The sequence below is a fragment of the Ranitomeya variabilis genome, chromosome 3, assembly GCF_051348905.1.
Source record: "Ranitomeya variabilis isolate aRanVar5 chromosome 3, aRanVar5.hap1, whole genome shotgun sequence".
NCBI classification, from domain to species: domain Eukaryota; kingdom Metazoa; phylum Chordata; class Amphibia; order Anura; family Dendrobatidae; genus Ranitomeya; species Ranitomeya variabilis.
The window spans coordinates 43111102-43134023 of NC_135234.1; the positions used below are offsets into that span (position 1 = coordinate 43111102).

Here is a 22922-nt window from a genome sequence, read left to right on the forward strand (position 1 = left end):
GGCTGCAGCGCTGTTAACGTGACATCACAGGAGCAGCCCCAGAGATAAACGCTGTACCCTGGAAGGGAAAATAATGCCCTGGGTTTTTGGTTTTTTTAACAATAAACTGAGCCAGCAGGAAAAAATTTTCTAAAAGGAGAGTGCCCGTTTAATTTTTCTGAGCTTTGCTGTTGTGCACATCAGTGATGTCATCTGTGGGAGTAATGATGTCACTATTTAAGTAATGGGCCAAAAGTTAAAGAACAATACAAGATCCCGAGAGATTGACTCCAGATAAAGGATATCTTTTTATTTTTGTGGTAGTGGGAATGCTTTTTAATATATTTAGTAGTATGATATGTCGTGGTCCTGTATAACGCATCTTCCCTAATTTTAAGTGTTTCTTTATTAACCCTCTTCTGATGGAAGTTTCATTAGCCGCTTCAGCAAACCTTCTAACCCTGTTTGCGAATGCTGAATGTCATCATTCTATGTTATGTTCTTGCGTATTTCTACTGACTTTTTAATCTTGTCTAAATGCCTAGTTCCCACCACTGCCGCCAGCACCCCCGATGCCGTTGACAAATACCTAGAAAATCCTAATGATGAAAATGAGCATGATCGATTCCAGAAAGCCAAAGAGCGTCTTGAGGGCAAACACCGGGAGAGAATGTCTGAGGTAATTTGTTAGGCAGTGCTGCCGTAGTATATGTCTGTCCGTCGCTCTGTTGTATTTATATAGGAAGATAAAGTCACAATTAAAATTATTTAAAGGGAATCTGTCAGTAGGGTCAACCCTCCTAAGTCATGTATATGGGCATGCAGGTCATAGAAAGCTGAATAAAATGACACCTTGATATCTGCGATCTGATATTTTATTCCAGAGAAATCCACATTCTTCTTAATATGTAAATGAGCTGTTAAGATCTATGGGCCGGACATAGATCTCCCTGAGAATCTGCCTCCAGAGCTTATTATAAATGACAGGAGGCATTACCAGTTTGAGACATGTAGATCAGGAGAGCAGACTGTCATTCATTAAATGTCTCACACCGGTAACATCCCCTTTCAGTTAAAATATGCTCTGGAGGCAGATTCTCCGGAGATCTATGTCCGGCCCATAGATCTTAACAGATCATTCATATATTAAGAGAAATGTGGATTTCTCTGGAATAAAATATCAGATCGCAGATATCAAGGAATCATTTTATTGAGCTTCCTGTAATCTGCATGCCCATATAGGCGGCTTAGGAAGGAGGATCCTACTGACAGATTCCCTTTAACCCCCATTGCAAATTAGTTTTATTTTCAAAATGTACAGACTTCCTGCTGATTGCAATAAACAAATCAAACAAGAACAATGGAAATAATTGAAAATAACTAATATAACAATTGGTTTCTCCAAAGTAACCAAAAAAATGCAGCTTTTACTGACTTCTACAGGCTCAGAGTTATTACCTTCTCTTTATTACGTAATAGAGCCTACTGTAAATATGATGCACAGTGAGACACCAGCTCTGACAGCGATCCTGAGGAATATTAGCCTCTTCTTCATGGTTAATCACTTCATTTCATTAGTATTCTTTGGTTTTCATACTGCAACTGCCTTCTTCAAATCCCATAAAAGTTTTTCTATTGGTTTCAAGTCATGTGTCTGTGACAAGCACTGCAGAATCTAACAGGACATTTTCTGAAACCAATTATTTGTGGACTTCGAGCCACAGCCATGCTACATTGTAGACCGCACTGAGCCACCATCATGCTTCACTATCCGCATCAGCAAGCCACCACCATACTTCACTGTAGGCATCACTGAGCCACCGCAATGCTTTACTGCAGAAATCATTGAGCCACTCCCATGCTTCAGTGTGGAAATGACTAAGTCACTGCCATAGTTCACTGTAGAAATTGTCACTGCCATGCTTCACTGTAGATATCACAGAGCCATCGCCTTGCTTCACTGTCGCCTCTTGCTTCACTGTAGGAATCACTTACTGTAGGCATCACTAAGCCACCAGCTTGCTTCACTTTAGAAATGGCCGATCCACCACCTTACTTCAGTGTAGGCATCACCAAGCCACCTTCATTCTTCAGTGTAGGCATTATACTTCATTGTATGCATCACTGAGCCACCACAATGCTTTACTGTTGGCATCACCGAACCACCGTTATGTTTCATTGTAGGCGTCACGAAGCGCCATTTATGCTTCACTGTAGGTATCACCAAGCGCCCGTCATACTTCACTGTTGGTATTACCGAGTGCCCATCATGCTTTACTGCAGGCATCACCAAGCCACCTCTATACTTCACTGTAAGCAGGTTGTTCTTTTCAGCGGATTCTTCATTCTTCCCTTTCCAAACATACCGCTGATCCTTAGGCTCAAAAGCTGCAGTTTTGTTTAATTTCTCGATCGGTCAGAATCCCAAAACTTCTGTGGCTCATGTGTGGTTTTGTGCATATTGGAGCCAACTTTTTTTTTTGCTTTTGGGTCAGTAGAGTTGCATGTCTGGCAGTTTGGACATAGGAAGACCTTCAGCGCTTAGTATATATCTTACTATACCAAATGTAACCTTAGTGCCTGCTGCCATCAAATTTAGTGATGTAATACTGCAGGCATTACAGTTTGCACTGGTATAATATGCATTTAAATCTAAATAGTTTCTTTAAAAAAAAACCCTCCTCTTCCATTCTCTCTAGGTAGGTGCAGTACCTTTCTACCGGCAGAATGGACAGTATGGCCCTCACCTCTCCCCTGCTTTGTATTCTTCCCACATATCCACATTATTGCAGAATATGGCAGTGCAAACTGCAGATAAATATTTTGACCTATTTATAAATCATTTGCTCTAATAAATAACCACAGGGTTAATAACACTGTCTCAGGAACACCGCGTCCTACTTCCTAAATAACGGAGACGCAGGGAAAATGAAGCTGTGTAATGTGTAGGATTAGCTTTATGTATCTGCAGTGTATGGTCTGCAGGCTGGGTTTTATGTCATGTACAGATTTTAAAGCGAATGTCTATAATTTAAGGTTGGGAACATAGTTTGCTTGTTCTCCATTACAGACAGATCCGTGGGCAAGGACATCTTCTGAGTCACCTTCTTCATAAATGTTTCTGTAATATTTCGGTACTGGAAGTGAAGAGCTAGAGGAAAAAATCGTAGGTAGTGCCTTCAAAATGTGTCTGCCGAGGCAATCAGTTTGATTGCCCAAAGTTCAGCTCATGCCATAGGCTACTGCTGGGGAAATATAGTATTACATGGTTGTCATCATTTACATAAATGGCTGTCCGTTTAATATCAGTGCGCCAGAACAGGAGCCACTCGCATAAAGTAGTTCTCTGTTTTGGCAAATATGGGTAGGAGGGTTCCTGATGTGGAGGGTAGCCCCTCTGTGATGTTCAAAAGTCCTCATGTGCCCTACATGAGAAAAACCCCTTTAAAGGGAATTTGTCACCAGGTTTTTGCACCTCATCTGAGAGCAATACTATATAGAGACAAAAACCCGGATTCCAGTGATGTGTCACTTACTGGGCTGCTTTCTGTAGTTTTGATAAAATCACTGTTTTTTTAATCAGATTATCACTAGAGGACTAGTAAACCTGCTGCCAGGAAGTCCTCCATATTTATGAGCTCTGTATAACCCCGCCCCCACTACTGATTGGCAGCTTTCTGTGTACATGAGCAGAAAGCTGCCAATCAGTGGTGTGGGCGGGGTTATACACAGCTCAGCATTCAGAGAACTGGTACATCTGCAGCAGATTAAACAGTGACTGTATCAAATTAGTGATATTTCGCTGGAATCGGGGTCTCTGCCCCTGCATCATGCTGCTCTCAGACAGGATAGCTAAAACCTGGTGACATGTTCCCTTTAAGTCTTGATATGCAATCCGTCTGTACTTTCTTTAATTGCCTTTCCAATGTGGTGTTTAATTCATATTTGTTTTTCTTTGTGCAGGTTATGAAAGAATGGGAAGAAGCTGAGCGTCAAGCCAAGAATCTTCCAAAAGCAGACAAGAAGGCTGTGATAGAGGTAATAAGAGATCTTGGACTTTTGGTTAATAGATTAATAACTAGTGATGAGCGAATATACTCATCGTTCGGGTTTTCCCGAGCACGCTCGGGTGACCTCCGGGTATTTGTTAGTGTGCGGAGATTTAGTTTTCATCGCGGCAGCTGAATGATTTACAGCTACTAGCCAGGCTGAGTACATGTGGGGGTTGCCTGGTTGCTAGGGAATCCTCACGTGTACTCAGGCTGGCTAGTAGCTGTAAATCATTTAGCAGAGGTGATGAAAACTAAATCTCCGAGCACTAACAAATACTTGGAGATCACCCGAGCAAGGAGTATACTCGCTCATCACTAATTAATAACCATCCGGTACGAGGACTGAGGCCTTTGAATTAGGGCATCTACAAGATGTGTCTATAGAGCTGACCTAAAAGCATTAGTGTTATTTATGAGGCTGAAATCCAGTGTTGGCTGTGTGATTGTGTAGCGTGACCTCAACCGAGCCGTCGGCCATTAGAGGGTCCAGACTGGACAAGTCTGCATGGCGTCACTTCAACACTCAAGGGCTTTTTTTTAACTGAGGTGAATTCCTTTCATTCAGTATTCATGAGACCTGACAGGTTTTGTGCTATCAAATATTCTGGATTGTTGCTTAGTTATAGGATAGCTATAAATCTTTGTGCAGTCACACGGCCGTATAAATCGAATATAGATTGGAATGCAAAGCTGGGACTGGGTGGCGGCTCTCCTGACCAGAGTGTGACAGCTGCATAAGAAGTACAGGCTCTCATTTTCTGGTCAGGAGAGCCGCCAGCCGTGCATTCTAATCTACAGCCGATTTATACGGCCGTGTGACTCTAGCCTTATAGGGAGACATATACAGGTGCTTCTCACTAAATTAGCATATCATCAAAAAGTTAATGTATTTCAGTTCTTTAATACAAAAAAGTGAAACTCATATATTAGATAGTCATTACAAACAGAGTGATCTATTTCAAGTGTTAATTTCTGTTAATGTTGATGATTATGGCTTACAGCCAATGAAACCCAAAAGTCATTATCTCAGTAAATTAGAATACATTATAACACCAGCTTAAAAAATTATTTTAAAATCCGAAATGTTGGCCTACGGGTCATTGTGGCTAATGCTTGTAGGGAACTATGTCTGGGGCTGAAATTTTTAAAAGGGTTATTCCTATGTCATACATTTGTGACACATAATAAATGCAGGTCCCACCAATGGGACTCGCCTCTAGCTTAAGAATAGATCGGAGAGGTGGTTGGCGTTAGGACCCTATTTCAAAGATAGATGCATGTCCGATTGGTGGCCCTCCCATTCCCAATATATTTACTGCATATCCCGTGGACATGCCATAAATGTACAATACCCCTTTAAGGCTTCAGGGAAGGAACATTCTGGTGAGTCTTTTTTTAATGGGGTTCTGAGACCGTCTCATTTATGTCAGGACTTTGCGGTTTGCTCCCTTAAGGGGAACTTTGTTTTTTTCTTTTTAAAATTGCCCCCCAAAAACATTACATATATTATCCTTGTTTGACCACTAGGTATTCCTGCCAAATCTCCCACACACGTATGCTTGTTTCAGCTGAGCATGCCTATGTTCACAATTGGATTGTCAGATGTCCCTGGCTCTAGCTTATGTCCTTTAAGAACCAATGATAGGACTTGTTGAGTGTGATCATGCCTAATCCTTCTCTCCCCCCAAGATTTGCATTGGGGAGAGCCATAATAGATGGTTGACCTGTTCCATAAAATTCTTCGGTTGCATTTTGGCCATCTTGAGTACAGATTTCTGTCTTTATGACCAAAAATGGCTTAATGCCCCATAAGAACTTCTATTTTACTATTGATGTATGGAATTGTAGCATTAATCTGAGTGGTTGCCATTGTACTAACATATTGTTAATTAAGGAAGCATCTTCACAGATGGTTAACCATCGACAGGTCTGACATATAGTCCATATGGACCACTAACAAACCATGTCCTACAATAGACTTGCTGGCCACTTGTACTTTTCTACATTGCCTCATCTGTCATAGCAATGGACAGGAGTCATTAGCTGAAAACACTCGTGATGAACGCCACACACACTGATGGCCCTCTTGGGATTGACCGCATTAATTTCTGCATTTACGTAATTGCAGCCCACTCCTATGAAGATTGCAGAAATGCTGAAATAAGCATAAAATCCACATCAGTAAAATATATTCCAATGCCAATCACAAAAGAAATCAATTTCTACCATGCAGAAATGTATCGAAGGGTCAAAGGAGACAAGTCAAATGCGAAAAAAAGAAATGTAGCGTGCACGATACCACCGGTCAACAGCACAAGTGAATTTTAGCAGGCATACCTTTACAAGTGCTCAATACCGCGACCTAAAGAGGAGCTTAGCCTTATTCCTGATTTTGCCTGTTTAGCAGGCATTTGAATTGCTTGCAAATCGGTGGGGACCCGAATTCTTGAGACCCCCATTGGTCGCACAATAGACCCCTGAGAAGTGCGCAGATCAGCAGGCAGGAGCACGCAGCTCCTTTCTGAGCAGGGTACTGATTCAATAGAAAGTAATATCCGCAAAGCTGTGTGCTCCTGTCTACTGAGCTGCCCACTGCTCGCGAGTCTATTGCTTGATCGGTGAAGACCTGTGCCCCAACAGTGTCCAGGCAATTCAAGTGCTGCTAAATGTGGAAAATCAGGAAGAAAGTTTAGTTATTCTTTAACATAAGGTTCCAGTTGCTATGTAGAAGTTTACTTGGTCTGTAGGTAAAACATATGTCACACAGTCACTCGGTTGTATAGTATATTTCCCCAGAAGTCTATTTTTTTTTTCTCCTCCATTCTACATGAGCCCTAGTGTTGGTAGAAATATCTTCTGTATCGTGTTACAGTTAATGCCGATTTCAGCTTTACTGTGTAGACTGGTAACGAGTCATCAAAGTCATCTCATGATCATTAGAAGTTGAACTAAAACTGAAAACAGTGTCGGGTATAGAGGTTTAAGATGTATTCGATTTATGCAAATGTATCTTTGTGTCTACAAATGGACTTAGCATTGCAAGGAAATTAACGTTGTTCCTATGACCTGTGTTCCCAGGACAGCTATCCACAAGACCCTCCTAATACAGGCCTTGATTGATTGAGTTACTGTTCTGGCAGGCAGTGAAATCTTGTCATGTGCCATTTGTACCTGTCCCAAATCATGCTAAGTACTGTCCCCGCCGTAGGTGACAGCCATATCGGTGTATTATGAAATTCAGTGAGATCGTTGCTCACGTTAAGAAGAGGTATCACATATTCCCTGGGCATGGAAACACTCATGCTCATGATGTTAGTACTTTAGGAGGCAAAAATCTAACAGACTTCCCTTAATTATAGATGATAGATGATCAATATTCTGTTTACTTGCTGGAGGCCTAGGTAAAAGTGTAGTAACAATACAGACTATATACACGGAGAAGATAGTCCAGTCAAAATACAGTTTGACCCGGAACAAATTCCAAGAAAGCGTTTTATGATTTTTTTTTATTACTATTATATGTGGGGAACAACATATTAAAAGTTTTCCAAAAATTGATCACCACAAAGGTCCTAACTATGACGTCATAATACGATGACAGCCATCGCACTAAAAATAACGAATATTTCCCTATTTCAAAGCTGTAGCTTTAGGTTACAGAAGAGTTTGCATTTTGTATAATATATTTTCATATAACAATTTTTATACAAAGTTTTATACTAACTACATGGACAGGCGAGGTCATGACGTCATCAATGATGCCATGACATATATGGTATGTACATTTCTAGAAATTATAGAATTAATACACAGTGCATTTTAAGACCTACTTCATCACTGAATAAGGCTACGTTCACATTTGCGGTCCGCGCCGCAGCGTCGGGCGCCGCAGCGGCGCCGCATGCGTCATGCGCCCCTATATTTAACATGGGGGCGCATGGACATGCGGTGCACTTGCGTTTTGCGCCGCATGCGTCACTGCGGCGCACGCGTCCGGGCGCAGAGGACGCAGCAAGTTGCATTTTTGCTGCGTCCAAAATCAATAGAAAAAAAGGACGCATGCGGCGCAAAACGCAGCGTTGTGCATGCGTTTTGCCGCGTTTTTGTTTGCGTTGTGCGTTGCGGCGCCGACGCTGCGGCGCACAACGCAAATGTGAACGTAGCCTAAGCGTGTCAGGTCAATAGTCACTATTTTCATCATCATACACTGCTTCCTCACTCATTGTCACAATGCCCTTCTTGACATGGTCCGCATACCCGTGAACAGGTAAGTCCGTGTCTTTTGCAAGTGCACCGAAGTGTACTACAACCACAAAAACAAATGCAGTGAATTATTTTCAGAAGTGTTTCTGGCACGGGTGAAGTATCCGGGGGTCTATAGCGGGGTCTATTGTTTTGTCCTTAGCAACGTCAATAGCTTCACTGGATGCCAGGGTCTTGGCTTTCATTGACCGCTTGTACTTAACTGAAAACAGTGATTGACCCTCCATTGTTGCCACTATTTCTCTGCCAATGGTGAACAGGTTATGGACATTCACATCCTTATTTGCACTGACACCAGTGATAATGTTGCGAAGAGACACTTCATCAGAGAAAGGTGAAAAGGTCTTGAGTTTATCTGCAATTTTCTCCAGGTCTTCACGATCTCTTCTCGTCCTTGACGTTCTTGCCTCCTTGTGTTGTTCACTGGTGACAAAGCTCTGGTGAGTGAAACCCTGCATTGCATCATTGTAGGAAGAGGACACTGGCACAGACAGAGTCCACAAGGCCCTCTGATGTTCGAACATTCCACTTCCTCTGGTGAGTCGTCCTGCAGTTTTTAGGGAGCACATCAGAGCTTGCTCGATGACTAGGTCACAACCCAGGCCTGCCCAGTACTGATCAGTCCGCCTTACAACATGCAAGCCATTCATAAATCTATGGAAGACTGATGGCATATCATCTTCCAGAGTGGTCATAGACTGGAGGTAAAGGTAGGCGGCCTTCACATAGTTCCCATGCCCAGCAGCTGCAAGAATGGGCAAATGTTCAGCTACAGCATGAAGGTGCATCAGCCAGGATTCTGTACGATCGGCCTCGATAAGCTCCCTTTCAATTCCAACCATCTGTTGGTAATTCAGCCATAGTTTACTGGTGCGAGAGTGACCGGATAATCCATTTCTTTTGGTGGACAAGAGGTGGAAAATTTCACTAAGGTAGAAGTGATGACCGAATTCAAGTCACTCTCCCCTGTCAGTGTCCGAGCATTCAACTGCTCAAGTTCTTGCAACAGGCCTGCAAAACCGGGATGGTCGCAAAGTACTTTGTCTGCAACTTGCTGAGTAAGACACTGATCAAGGAGGAGATGGCCACGAACTGCACGCTGAACTGCCTTTCCAGTCATGATGTGTTGCACAGCATTGTCACCGTAAATTGTTCTCAAGATCTTTGATTCCACTCCCATCCATCAACGTTCCTATTGCACCCATAAGATTCATCAATGTGTGGAAGCTCCCGAGCATCAGGACAACATCTTGAAAGGGCTGTCTTCAGGCACCGCGTGTTTGATTTCTGACGCTTTCCAGTAGAGTGGCTGATCGAATGTAACAACTGCAGTGGATCGGTGTTTATCAGCAAGGTTGCACAGATACTCAAGAGTAGAGAAGATGCATGACTTGTCTCCGGAATACATGTCAATGATGGGCAGGAAGATTACCGAAGACGACCCCGGATGATCACAGTCTTTATGTAGCATGTGCATCATTCCATTCCAGCTCAGTGCAGGCTGTTTGAAGCGTAAAGACATCTCCCACAATACATCAACATGATGGTCAATGGCGTCGAGAAATGGCAAGGGCTTGAATTTTATGTTTCGGCGAGTGTGTTTTGCGAAACGGTATTCCCTTACATCAACTCTGCTTTGTTCATCTCCAAGTCCGCAGTCTTCTGTCTGAGAACAGTGCAACTGACCTTCCTTCCTGGAGTCACAGTAGCTACCATCCCCATGCCGTGGAAAGTCCCCTTCCCATCTAACTTGATGATATTATGATCGACGTTGTCCACAGCGAACAGCAGTGCCGTATCCAGTCTGTCTATGGTACCACCGAGTACATCCTGGCCAACAGAAGCGGCAGCGTTTTCCTCGAATCGCTGAACTTCCTAATATGATGAACAATATCCCATGGCTGAGAGACTGTCTACAAGAAATCGAGACCTGAAATGATGATGATGGAGCTGGACTGCTAACCAAAGCTGCAATGGAGCTACTACAGCCCTGGGACGTACAGCCTGAACAACTGATTGTCCAATGCTTGCGACTTTCCTGTGAATGTCCTTTCCAACGAAGAGGGTTTCAAGCAAGCAAAGCAAACTCAGGGGGAGATAATCTAAGGCAGACTGACATTCAAGCGAAGAAGTCTTCGGATATTCATCAGTTGAAGATGGGATCTTAGACTTGATATCGCTCTTGATTAGTTGGCCGCAGTCTCTGATGTCTCTCTTCTGGGCTTCTTCATCCGTTTCCTGACTACGGAAATAGTCTCTCAGGATTATTCTGGTATTTTCACGGAACGTTACAATGTTAGGCAACCCTTCATACTCTATGAATAGCGAATCGCCATACCTCTCCTCCAGCCTATACCTCAGCCATTTATTACTATAGGCAGCACTGTCTCCTTCGACAAGATACTCCGTCATTTTCTTTGCAAGATCTGTGACAGTCAGTTGCTCTTCATCGTTGTCCTCGAGAAATGCACACATTCTCAAGAACGCTTGCTTTTGGTCCATGTTCATCAGCCTCCCCACCTTCCGCGGTTTCTTTGTAGTAGATCTACAACCATGACGCATAGGAATTCCGTAATTTGTCCGAAAGTTAATGTCACATGAACGATGATACAGACAGTCTGCAGCATGTAAGTCCTTCCCAAAGTACGCGATTCTACCTTGAATGGTGATTGCGCAGTCATCATTATGCTGTTTGCAATGTGACATGATGGACCTTACAAATCCATCCATTTTAACAAAGCTATAGTCATCGAAATCACTGCTAGATCTTGTCTTCACCACTTCATGTCCACAGAACAAACACTGCGTCGTGCTATCATAGGATCCAGTAGACACCCGTGTCCCTCTCTTGGCAGGTGAACGATGAACGGAAGTAGCTTTCTTATGTAAGTCTATTTGCTTCTTGTTTATGTAGTTCATACGACATCTCTTGTGCACCACTGCTCCAGCAGCTACCACAGTGCTAACGCCCCTCTCAATACTGGCTTTATTGATCCCTTCAGCTCCTTTCCCACCAATCACCACTCTTTCTCCGTCGTCTTCTACTTCATGGCTGCATAAGGGGCAAGTTTCTTGACTTTCCATCATTCTCAGCTCTGTAAAAGAAGATAAATAAATCGTTAAATAATAAATATAATAGTAGTAATTGTAAAAGAAATATGATAGACACTGAAAGGCGAGTCGCATTTAACATTTTACAGCTTTGGCGGCCATATTCTTTGACGTCACATTTGGACCCTTTGTGGTAACCCTATCTTGGTAAACTTTTAGTATGTTTTTCCCTACATGTAATACTACAAAAAAAAAACTATAAAACGCTTTCTTGGAATTTAAGTATTTTTTTTTTCGTATTTTGACTGGACTAAGACCCTGTATCTATGATGCTGACTGCTACATACAAGCCGATCAGCGATTGTTTACTGGTATGTCTATACTTCCATGCAGACAGAACGATCGATTAGTCCGATCATTCTGTTTTCTTAGAATATCATTGGTTTTGGAAGCACATGTCATATTTACACAGAACGATGCACTGCTGTGAATGATAATTTTTAAGATTGCCTAAAAATAATCTCCCACAACTAACAACAGTTTTGCTCTTTTGTCAGGTGATTGTCTAAACAGTTTGATAATCATGATCGAGCGTTCCTAGCAGTTCTCATTTTCTGATTGTTGGCCAATGTAAATGGCACTAACTTCATTTAGATTGTTAACTTATCGACGTTTTATTACCATAAAATGGACACACTATCTACACAGACACGGCCGGGAGGAAGTATCTGCCTACAGGAAAGCCTTTCCCAAGGACAATTTTTAAAAATAAAGAATAAATAAATCTTCTCCCCTCTGCACCAGTCTGTCATTGTTAGTTTATTTACTGTAAGCGATATATGTAACTTGTATGTAACCCCTTCTCATGTACAGCACCATGGAATCAATGGTGCTATATAAATAAATAATAATAAATAGCAGCAGCATTAACAAAAACTAAATAATAAAATACTGTCTCATATTGGAACTTATTTTAAATACATGAGACATCCCCATGAAGTTATCTAGTGATGATTTCCAAAACCGTGCTTACAGGAGAGGGAAAGGACAGAGACAGAGGAGGGTCTTATAGGCTGCACAATATTAGTTTTCAATGACATTAGTAAGACTATAGGTTGTAGCAATATATATATATATATATATATATATATATATATATATATATATACAGTGGGGCAAAAAAGTATTTAGTCAGTCAGCAATAGTGCAAGTTCCACCACTTAAAAAGATGAGAGGCGTCTGTAATTTACATCATAGGTAGACCTCAACTATGGGAGACAAACTAAGAAAAAAAATCCAGAAAATCACATTGTCTGTTTTTTTATCATTTTATTTGCATTTTATGGTGGAAAATAAGTATTTGGTCAGAAACAAACAATCAAGATTTCTGGCTCTCACAGACCTGTAACTTCTTCTTTAAGAGTCTCCTCTTTCCTCCACTCATTACCTGTAGTAATGGCACCTGTTTAAACTTGTTATCAGTATAAAAAGACACCTGTGCACACCCTCAAACAGTCTGACTCCAAACTCTACTATGGTGAAGACCAAAGAGCTGTCAAAGGACACCAGAAACAAAATTGTAGCCCTGCACCAGGCTGTGAAGACTGAATCTGCAATAGCCAACCAGCTTGGAGTGAAGAAATCAACAGTGAGAGCAATAATTAGAAAATGGAAGACATACAAGACCACTGATAATCTCCCTCGATCTGGAGCTCCACGCAAAATCCCACCCCGTGGGGTCAGAATGATCACAAGAACGGTGAGCAAAAATCCCAGAACCACGCGGGGGGACCTAGTGAATGAACTGCAGAGAGCTGGGACCAATGTAACAAGGCCTACCATAAGTAACACACTACGCCACCATGGACTCAGATCCTGCAGTGCCAGACGTATCCCACTGCTTAAGCCAGTACATGTCCGGGCCCGTCTGAAGTTTGCTAGAGAGCATTTGGATGATCCAGAGGAGTTTTGGGAGAATGTCCTATGGTCTGATGAAACCAAACTGGAACTGTTTGGTAGAAACACAACTTGTCGTGTTTGGAGGAAAAAGAATACTGAGTTGCATCCATCAAACACCATACCTACTGTAAAGCATGGTGGTGGAAACATCATGCTTTGGGGCTGTTTCTCTGCAAAGGGGCCAGGACGACTGATCCGGGTACATGAAAGAATGAATGGGGCCATGTATTGTGAGATTTTCAGTGCAAACCTCCTTCCAACAGCAAGGGCATTGAGGTTGAAACGTGGCTGGGTCTTTCAACATGACAAAGATCCAAAGCACACCGCCAGGGCAACGAAGGAGTGGCTTCGTAAGAAGCATTTCAAGGTCCTGGAGTGGCCTAGCCAGTCTCCAGATCTCAACGCTATAGAAAACCTTTGGAGGGAGTTGAAAGTCCGTGTAGCCAAGCGAAAAGCCAAAAACATCACTGCTCTAGAGGAGATCTGCATGGAGGAATGGGCCAACATACCAACAACAGTGTGTGGCAACCTTGTGAAGACTTACAGAAAACGTTTGACCTCTGCCATTGCCAACAAAGGATGTATTACAAAGTATTGAGATGAAATTTTGTTTCTGACCAAATACTTATTTTCCACCATAAAATGCAAATAAAATGATAAAAAAATAGACAATGTGATTTTCTGGATTTTTTTTCCTCAGTTTGTCTCCCATAGTTGAGGTCTACCTATGATGTAAATTACAGAAATTACAGACGCCTCTCATCTTTTTAAGTGGTGGAACTTGCACTATTGCTGACTGACTAAATACTTTTTTGCCCCACTGTATATATATTTACTGCTACTCTTCTCAGCATAGCTTTTGTGTTTCCCTTTTTAGTACATTAAATGGAAAACTAAAAATGAAATTGTTTGCATTGCTGCCTCCTAGAGTGATGAGGGGTCGTGTTCCCTCTATAATAGAGGAAGGTAAAACAACGTACTTATGAGGATCTCAATAGTAGCTTTCCCAGTACAGAGGGTTGGATATTTTTTAATTTCCAGAGTGCGTAGCTTAGACCATACTCATTAACTTTCCCAGAATGTCTGGGATGCTCTCAGAAAAAGTGAGAATTCCTGGAAGACATGGCAAGTCTCCTGGTTGCTGTACAAGCTTCCCCGTAAGACAATTCTTTCCCGATGTTTCCTTTACTATTATGTTGGGATCCTACATCATCGATTTATGTTTAGTTCATCTTTATGCAAATAAATGTTAACTACAAGCTGCAATCCCCTACCACCTCAAGCAGATTTTATGAAAGTTGTCAGGCATGACCTAAAGGGAATGGCAGACGTGAGGTCTGGTACATTTTGTTGGTGCATATCCTTTGGCTCCATTCATCTGTTAATTCATGCTCTGTTTTCTGTGCTTTACAGCGTTTCCAGGAGAAGGTGGAATCGCTGGAACAAGAGGCAGCCAACGAGAGGCAGAAGCTGGTTGAGACTCACATGGTTCGAGTTGAGGCCATACTGAATGATCGTCGACGCGTAGCCTTGGAAAATTATATCACTGCTCTACAATCTGACCCACCAAGGGTAAGAGATGAACAGTTTCATATGTGTAATGCAAATAAGTTGCACTTGTAGCTGTTGTTGGATTAGTTTTACAGTGTTGTATAGAGAATTCATGGAGGTTTCAAATTTTCACTTTTGCATAGAAAACTTACTGAGATACTCAATGTTCTTCAGCAAAGTAACACCAACTCAAAATATTACATGAGGTGTCCTATATGGTTATGGTCAGAAGAAAGCCAGACTGTGCCACTAATGACATGGAGTGCACCCACTGGCAACACACCATAGGCTGGAAACTTAGGATACACAATAGTCATCCACTGGTACTAGACTCATGGTCTTCTCCAGCCTCTGAAGAACGTTAGATATTGTAGTATTCAACTATGTCAATCAGTAAGAACTTGATTTGGGCGATGACTTATTTTTCCAACCTTTGTGATTTCATAACGGGATAGATGGAAGGTGTCAAAAAGGGACATTATGTTGGTTGCAGGGTCCTTTTGTAAGTATGAGTTTCTCCTTGTTATCTCAAGAAAGAAAGGCCCTCACCATCGAGGTCCTCCACCCACTGGAAAGAAAAAATAGATTAATGTTTTATCTCGTAACTTCATTCCTTCGCTCAGCTTCAGATTCTTTTCAAATAAGTTTCTCCCATTTAAATATCTTAACTTGTGCGTCATTAATTTACGTCATACTTGTCCACAAGCTACGTTTGTTTGTTTTGTTTTTACTTTTCAAGGGTAAAAAATGCTGCACTTTAAAGTGAATGAGATTTCTGAAATCTTGTACACTTCTGATTATTTTTTCTTTGTGGATTTGAACCTTCAAGGAGTTTTTTCAAATCTGCGTCATGTCAATTCTTTCAGCGTTTCACATGAATGGAGAGAAAAACACAAGTAAAAACATGTCAGAAAGGCACACATTTTATTTAGTTTTTTTTCTGCCAAAACTCGGGTGCAGAAAAATCTGCTGCAAATACGCGATGTGCGCACATAACCTTAGAGACCAATGTGTAGAAAGCCAAGATACGTGAACTTCAAGTGCGCTTTTGATTCACAAACGGATACAAGGGTAAAAATATTTTGAAGTGGTTTATTGCCAACGCGTTTCAGAATCAAAATCCGACTCCTTCCTTAGGACAACCACTTGATTTGTTTCAACGTTAAATACCAGATATTCCTTGAAAGGAGTGAGTGACCCACTAATCCTGGACTACACAATTGACATTGGGCACTGAGATGCTATGAAAGCATCCTTGAGTAGTCGGATTTTCTTAGAACCCATTTATAGAATATACGACACCAACAACTGCAGTACAATTTCGGACATTGGTCTACTTTCTGTTGCACCAGACCCCATCTTAAGTTAAGTTCCCTTATTGGTAGACCTACTTTTTTGAGCCTCTGGCTTGGTTGGATGATTTCTATATTGATTTTTTTGCTTATAGAATATTAATAAAGTAATTACCATGGTAACCTCAAGGGATTCGATATGGGGTACAGATGTAGCAGTTCCGACAAGTCCTAGAGCCTGAGGAAGCCCAAAGTCCCTACCACCACTGAAAGGAAATCTGTCTGCAATTTTTTTCTATTTAATCTAAAAGCAAAAGAAAGCCTGATTCCAGGGATGTGTCACTTGTTCAACAGCTTGCTGCGGTATCATTTAATATTTTATTGGCAGATTATCACTGCAGGACTAGGTGTCACGTGCTAGGCAGTCAGGCTAATCTGTGTAACCCCGCCCACACTACTGATTGGCAGCTTGCTCACAATGTACAAAGGAAGCAGCCAATCAGCAGTGGGGGCGGGGTTATACGCAGCTCAGCATTCTGAGCACTGCAAGATCTGCAGCAGAGAAAACAGGGATTCTATTAAAACTACACCGAGCAGTCTAGTAAGTGATGCATCGCTGGAATTGGGCTCTCTGCCCCTATATCATGCTGCTCTCAGAATCCATGGCAAAAACCTGCTGACAGATTACTTGCATATTATGCATGGCACATGATAAGCAGTGGTGGGGTTTCAGATTTTGTGTTGGGGGCTCGTTCCTCAATGACCAAGTTAGCTGTAGATCCACCTTTTTCTAAACCTTCGGATCTTTCTTTTTATGGTTCTTTGTTTTAACCACAGACGAAACATTCCTAACAGTCTGAAGTGTGTGTTCTAGACCCTCCGTATAATTCAGCTGCGCATATGATTTATATTACTTCGTTCCACCTGGACACACTGACTAAGAATCTGTTCGCATGGCTGATAACACTCGGAGGAATTACCGAGTGAACTTTGCGAAGAAAACAAATTTATTGAAGAAGATGGGAAGTAAAGTTAAACTGGGTCAGAGATTAGCATAATTAAAAAAATGTAACGATGTTTGTTTGATGTCACTAAATATACCTTAGGCGCCAGATAAAGCGGAGTGAGGAGACTTCCTCATCTGATTTCCTGAAGATCTCTCTTTTTCACCAAGGAAACAATTTTTTCATTATTTTATGAAAAAAAAACAGATTTTTATATTTAAGCTCTTCCTGTATCTCAGCATTTCTGTGCATTTATTTTGAGGTGTGATTGTACACATCAGGTCAAGCTCTGCTGGCACAGCCAGCTTTCTTACAGATATTGGAGAGACTTGGACGTTTTCCAATTAAATACTTCAATCAATACTGGGTAGTGAGGCTAGAAACAACAGTGACACAATCAATAGGATTTCCTCTTTCTGACAGACAGCATGATTTATTTGAAAGGTCTCCAGAGATGTCTTGTCAATGTGTCCCAAAGTCAACCTTTCTACAGTGTATACACATATCCTAACAATTATGGATGAAAAACAGAGACTAGTACATGTAGCATGCACATATACCTAGCCCAAGCCCCGCCCATGAATATGCTGGCCACACCTTCTAATCCACCCATGCTTAAAATCCTCTCCCAACTAGCGGAGTTTTTTTCTTAAGAGGTGAGTTTAGCTGAAGGCGGGTTGTAGGAAAGTTTCTGAGCCCTTCCCTTATCTAGCCAGGGAGAGCAGCACTTAGCTGACACCTCTTTCTTTATTTATCAGAAGGAGTCTCAGCACTTGCATTCCCACCGTTAAAACTTCTGACGTCACTACAATAAGTCAGAATTTATTTTTTTTTAAAGCCCATTTACTCTTTAAACTCCTGTATCTCGTTTTCTATGTACAAATTTTATATGTGACGAGTATTTATGTGTCAGGGATTGATAAAGAGCGTGAGATTGTGCATAAAATCTGGGATTGTTACCTATAGGTATGGCTGACACTACAAACTGATCACCCATCAGAATTGGCTCTAAATGACGAGTGATTAGAACATTATCTACTTAATTCCACCTTGTTATCTATTAGTTTATCTTGTCAATTTGTGTAGTATTTTTGTTGTTTTCCCTCTTGGCCTTCTTCGCATGAAATTGGGGCCATTACTAATTAACTTAGTATAATGTAGGATTTTTTAACGACTGCTATAAATCCATCTGAGCATTGAATTGTCAGATCTTCAGCGTCTTGTTCTATCTTGCAGCCCCGCCATGTGTTCAATATGCTGAAGAAGTATGTACGGGCCGAGCAGAAGGACAGACAGCACACTCTCAAACACTTCGAGCATGTCCGCATGGTAGATCCCAAGAAGGCTGCTCAGATTCGATCTCAGGTAACTTAATTTACAATAAGATCTTGTTGAGAACCTTAAAATGAGAAGAGTATAAATGGATGAAAAACGTGACTTGTCCATTTATTGTCATGTATCAAGAGTCCATTGAAGGTCCTAGATACACAACTGTTAGATTTAGATGGGATCAGTGGCTCTACTCTGAGTAAGGATTTCGGGTCTACTACAATAAATGGATTTATCAATGTGAACTTTTGGTAAGAATTAATGAGCAAGGGCATTCATAGAGAAACCAACTTTTGGTGCAACTTTGTGGTCCAACCACCTATCTGACCCGCCAAAACACGAGGACTTGATGCTTGTTGTCTCCCATCTGCTTTTCATGATGAGTGGGTTTATTCACAACACCTTTGTTTGCAAAAGTTGTCAGTCCTGTGAATAACACGTTCCACGCCCAAGTTCTCACCACCCATTGGAATAAAGGAAGAGGGCAACTAGAGTTGGGCGCCCTCTTTCCCGCATCGTCGAAGTAGCAACATCTTTTGCCTCTATGGTACATGAAATTTGGAGCGATTACCAGAAATACTTTAATTCCTTAAAGGCCAAGCCTATTTTTGGCTCTACTTTGGTTAAATTGGTTGTCCACTCCTTTTTAATGCTTTAAAACAAGCATGGCCTAAAAATTGACTCGCCTGTCAATCTCTCACCGCTCCTTCATAATCTTGCCTGGTTTTTCCACCAGTCTTCTTGCTTACTCTTCCGGTGGGATCGGCATTTGATCCCTGCAGCCAATCAGTGATTGACTGAAGCTGTCTGATGTCCACATGACTAAAATAGGATGTAGAGGGCTGGTATAATGTATGCTTAGGCTGTGTTCACATTGATACAGTGCATTCTGCTGGATGTATATTCCTGTATTGCAAAGTAATGGTATTTAGACATATTGGAATGTGTACCCGTAGACTAAAATGGGCAAAAGACTGTTCCTTCGATTACGTTTTGTTGGTTTTATGTCGTATTGCGTACATGGATGTAATATATACATATATATATATATATATATATATATATATATATATATGTGTGTGTGTATCTCTCTTTGCAGACATAGGCGGATGTATGGCACGTTTGCCTAGATTTTTCAGGTATACATCCGATTCATTTGCAATAAGTTTGCAGACGTACAAATGTGAACCTAGCCTGTGAACCTAGCCTTACAGCGGTTTTGTGCCGTTAATGATTGCTGCATATTGCTAGGATATTGTGTGATCCATATATGCTCCATTGTGGGGATTTATCATAGATCATGAGAATGGATGAAGCCGTTCTCTCATGTATTTCCACAGCCCTGCCCTGCGGTAGGAAACGCGGATACAGCAGTATATATCATTCAGAATCTGCAGGAACGCCAGACTTGTAGGATAGATGCAAAAATCTGCAGACTAGATATAAAGACGTCTCGTAAAAGGATGAGTCAGACGCTTCTACGCCTCTAGTACAATCAGACTGCAGGTTCTGCAGGCTTTATTTTGGCTAGAAAACGTACTCCCAGGCATCGTAGACTTAACTGGTCAGCAAAAGAGTTAACTGGAGGCGAGATGATGTACCTAGTAGATCATTGTGGCGCTAATGTGTTATTGATCTATGGCTGACAGATTTATGCATCGGAAAACAGATGACTACTGTGGTACGGAGGAAAGGGAAAAAAAAAAAAGAAGAAAAAGCTTCTGATGATATATTTGGATATGCAGACAGTTTGCAGATTGGGTGTACCTGCTGTAGATACCGTGTGTGCTGCTAATCTGTGCATCTTGTGGCCTATTAGCATTCCCATTTCTTCGCGGACCCATTTTTATTAATCCATTAAGCAATAATAGCAGCTAAAGGATGTTCCGAGGAGACCGCGCTTTCAGCCTCCTTGCAGATTGTGCAGAGATGGCAGCAGCGCTGTAAAATTGCAGGGGTGGGGTGTCTTCTGCTATTCTGTTTTTCGTACCAGCTGTGCTACTGAATTTGCTGGCCAAGATCACACCGCTGTACCTAATGTTGCAAGAATAGTGATTTCTACAGTTCCCCAGACCCCCCACTGTCCAAGCGATGGACCCCTGCTACTGGTAAAAAGTGGGTTCTTTCTTCTCTATTCATGTCACAGTGGGAGGATGTTCATTTACATTGAGTTTTGTAAAGCCTTCTATAACGAATTGGTAAAATGTAAGATTGTAATCATTTTACATCTGGGTGAAACATATTTTAGAGATCTTTTTGGGACAAGAAAAAAATAATGTTCATTTGAAAGGGGATCTGTCACTTCCTATATTCTAATGAACTGGATTAACCCCTATGTAAATCCTACTTGTGGTACAGATTTTACCTATCTTGTTTTATGTAAAACCAGATATGTAAATAAGTGAAGGGGCTTCAGTACACCCTTGGCGTGGCCAAGTACTCGGTGAACCATTCCACCTTGTCAATTTACATCCTTTGCCCCACCCATTGTGATGATTGATGGTGCTGCTTGTATCCTCAACCCTGCACACACTAACAGTGAATGAGCGGAGAGCTCACACAGTGTCAGTAAGCAGGCACTCCTTGATCTAAATTGTGTCTACAATGGCAGCTCAGTGCGCAAAGCAGACAAGGATCACACAGTAGTAGGCGGCCGATGCGAACAGAGAGGAGATGAGCATTTTGTGACACTGCAGAAGCCAAGCCCTCAGTGTAAGAGCGCGCTCACAGCCCCTCTCCTATCACCATCGGACACCTGCTGCTCTGCAAGTCTTTATGCAGTGAGCAGCTGCTGAGTACAGGGCAAATTATTTAGCCTCATAATATGCTTGACACTTCCTGTTCTGTACAGAAGACTTTTCTAAAGTCTCACCATTACTGACAGTATTACAATGAGAGCCTCTATACAATGAACACCTCTATATACAGTAGATAACACAGGATCCATCATTCACAATAGGTGATGTCACAGCTCACCTCCTCCTCCTCCTGTACAATGACTGATAACATCTCTATATACAGTAGATAACACATGATCCACTATTCACAATAGACGATGTCACAGCTCACCTCCTCCTCCTGTACAATGACTGATAACACCTCTAAATACAGTAGATAACACATGATCCACTATTCACAATAGACGATGTCACATCTCACCTCCTCCTCCTGTACAATGACTGATAACACCTCTATATACAGTAGATAACACAGGATCCACCATTCACAATAGACGATGTCACAGCTCATCTCCTCCTCCTGTGCAATGACTGATAACACCTCTATATACAGTAGATAACACAGGATCCACCATTCACAATAGACGATGTCACAGCTCACCTCCTCCTCCTGTACAATTACTAATAACACCTCTATATACAGTAGATAACACAGGATCCACCATCCACAATAGGTGATGTCACAGATCACCTCCTCCTCCTGTACAATGACTGATAACACCTCTACATACAGTAGATAACACAGGATCCACCATCCACAATAGGTGATATCACAGCTCACCTCCTCCTGTACAATGACTGATATCACCTCTACATACAGTAGATAACACAGGATCCACCATCCACAATAGGTGATATCACAGCTCACCTCCTCCTACAATGACCTCTGCACAAATCACAGATCATTCTTACTGCACTGCTGTAATTTGTGAACAGCAGATTTGCTCTCCAGAAGTGAGGTCAGTAGCTCAGACGTAATAGTAAATGGAAATACTGTGAAATACTTGACAAACCTTTGCGTGTGTGTGACCTTTGTAGGTGATGACTCACCTCCGTGTGATTAATGAGCGGATGAACCAGAGCTTCTCCCTCCTGTACAAAGTACCAGCTGTGGCCGAGGAGATCCAGGATGAAGTTGGTAAGCAAATTTCACCATTTTCATGATCATAAGTAACGTGATTTTTATCCCGATGTCTGAACGCTTTTATATTACTTTTATGGTGCTGATTAAGAATATGACTTTGGTTTTGCCAGATTGGATCTAGTTTCTGATATATTTAATAGTTAATTAATTTCAGCAGAATTCTGGCTTCAAAAAATCCCTTTTGTGGCATTGTAAGTTACAAATTGAAACACAAAACAATTATACGAGATATTTATTTACACTTACTGTCAAAAGACCAAAATCTATTGCATTGATTGTCACACACAAGTCACGTTGGGGGAATGCAATATTTTCATGGATTAATTATCTCAAAAACTAAAACCAGTTCAGTAAAAGTAAAGGGATTTTTTAATTTACCGCCCTCAAAATACCCTAAAACCATTCTAAAAACCTTGGCACCTTTAAAAAAAAAAAAAAAACAGGCGATTTTGTTTGCAAAGCAGCTGTGCGCGCGCGATCGCCACCGGGTGTTCAGCGACATGACAGCTGACACCCAGCACTCACACCCAGGAGTGGTGCCCGCACCGCCCCCATCAGTT

The 22922-nt window shown here is 41.6% G+C and overlaps 1 protein-coding gene across 4 annotated transcripts in view; it reads left to right on the forward strand.

Annotated features, from left to right (window-relative positions):
- APP (amyloid beta precursor protein) overlaps nucleotides 1–22922 on the forward strand; it is a 307189-nt gene that overhangs the window by 253290 nt on the left and 30977 nt on the right. For all 4 annotated transcript variants that reach the window (XM_077294003.1, XM_077293999.1, XM_077294001.1 and 1 more), the window contains 5 exons: nucleotides 525–658; nucleotides 3943–4017; nucleotides 14718–14876; nucleotides 18388–18516; nucleotides 22257–22356. In XM_077294003.1, the coding sequence (XP_077150118.1) occupies nucleotides 525–658; nucleotides 3943–4017; nucleotides 14718–14876; nucleotides 18388–18516; nucleotides 22257–22356 (597 nt within the window). The remainder of the gene's footprint in view (nucleotides 1–524; nucleotides 659–3942; nucleotides 4018–14717; nucleotides 14877–18387; nucleotides 18517–22256; nucleotides 22357–22922) is intronic.